Here is a 1,383-nt window from a genome sequence, read left to right as displayed (position 1 = left end):
CAGTTACGGCAGCTTATTCATATTATAGTTAGCCCTTAATTTTGAACCGATACTATCGATTTTTCAAATTCATCGATGCATCACCAATCGTTTTATGTGGAAGACGGCAATTTTTTTTCGCGATAATTTTTGTACAATCATTAATTAAAAATTGTACTTCATTGAAATTAAGAGAAATCGAGCTTATTAAAAGCAAATAAATATAAATTGCACAACTTTTCATAAAGCAGCTTACGGTTATAATAAAAAGCAGAGTAATGGGCTACCACGGTAAGCTAGCCTGTTGGATTGTGTCAACACAAAAACCATTCAAGAAACTTATTTTCAGACCGTGATCGTGATAGAGATCGAGACCGTGACCGAGACCGAGACCGGGGGCGCCGTGATCGACTTCGCTCACGTAGTCGTTCACGGTCGCGACATCGAGATCGCTCGAGACATCGCATAAGCAGACGCAAGCCTTCACTCTATTGGGATGTACCACCCCCAGGATATGAACACATAACGCCTATGCAGTATAAAGCTTTGCAAGCTTCTGGTCAAATACCGGCAAGTGTCGTACCCGATATCCCACAGGCTGCGGTGCCTGTAGTTGGTTCAACTATAACGAGACAAGCTCGCCGTCTGTATGTGGGCAATATTCCCTTCGGTATAACGGAAGAAGAAATGATGGATTTCTTTAATCAGCAAATGCATTTAATTGGTTTGGCACAGGCTGACGGCAATCCAGTGCTGGCGTGCCAGATAAACTTGGATAAAAACTTTGCTTTTCTAGAGTTTCGCTCCATTGACGAGACAACGCAAGCTATGGCCTTCGACGGCATAAATCTTAAAGGTCAAAGTCTTAAAATTCGGCGCCCGCATGATTACCAACCTATGCCCGGCATGACGGATGCACCTAGCATTAAAACGGCTGGTAAATTAAGCTTTGCTTACTTTTTAGAAATGTGCTAAACGTATGTTATGTATGTATTTGTTAAATGATTATAGTATCACCTGGCGCAATATCGAGTGTAGTACCGGACTCACCACATAAAATATTCATTGGCGGTCTTCCGAATTACTTAAGTGATGAACAGGTTTGTATTTTTAGAAAATTGGTTTTTATATGAATTGTTTATAGTCCGCAACACTAATTAAAGGATTAATATTTTAGAGGAAAATTTAGGATACCTTTCGCAGTTTGAACGACGCATAGTCAACGTTGGTGCTATTGTATTTCTAACAGTTAAGCTTAATGCGCACAAGCTTTTCTTTATGCTGCAGCACAGCTGCGTTGCCGCAATTTCTTCTGATTTTTTAACGCTGAGCAAATTGCGGCAAATGTGTTCAGCACAATTTGTTCTCGTGTACATATATAAGAACGAGACAGCGCCGCTATGC

The 1,383-nt window shown here is 40.7% G+C and overlaps 1 protein-coding gene across 1 annotated transcript in view; it reads left to right on the top strand.

Moving 5' to 3' along the window:
* The first annotated feature begins 26 nt into the window (after window positions 1–26).
* Window positions 27–1,383, top strand: part of LOC118733781 (splicing factor U2AF 50 kDa subunit) — a 106,114-nt gene continuing 104,757 nt past the window's right edge. The window contains exons 1-3 of the mRNA XM_036463339.1: window positions 27–270; window positions 329–916; window positions 991–1,079. Coding sequence (XP_036319232.1) covers window positions 258–270; window positions 329–916; window positions 991–1,079 — 690 coding nt within the window. The 5' untranslated portion in view covers window positions 27–257. The remainder of the gene's footprint in view (window positions 271–328; window positions 917–990; window positions 1,080–1,383) is intronic.

The sequence above is a fragment of the Rhagoletis pomonella genome, unplaced genomic scaffold (genome assembly GCF_013731165.1).
Source record: "Rhagoletis pomonella isolate Grant_MI unplaced genomic scaffold, Rhpom_1.0 Rhpom_scaffold_00002, whole genome shotgun sequence".
Lineage (NCBI taxonomy): Eukaryota > Metazoa > Arthropoda > Insecta > Diptera > Tephritidae > Rhagoletis > Rhagoletis pomonella.
The sequence above is the reverse complement of the archived record's forward strand: the minus strand, read 5'-3'. Positions and strand labels throughout refer to the sequence as shown.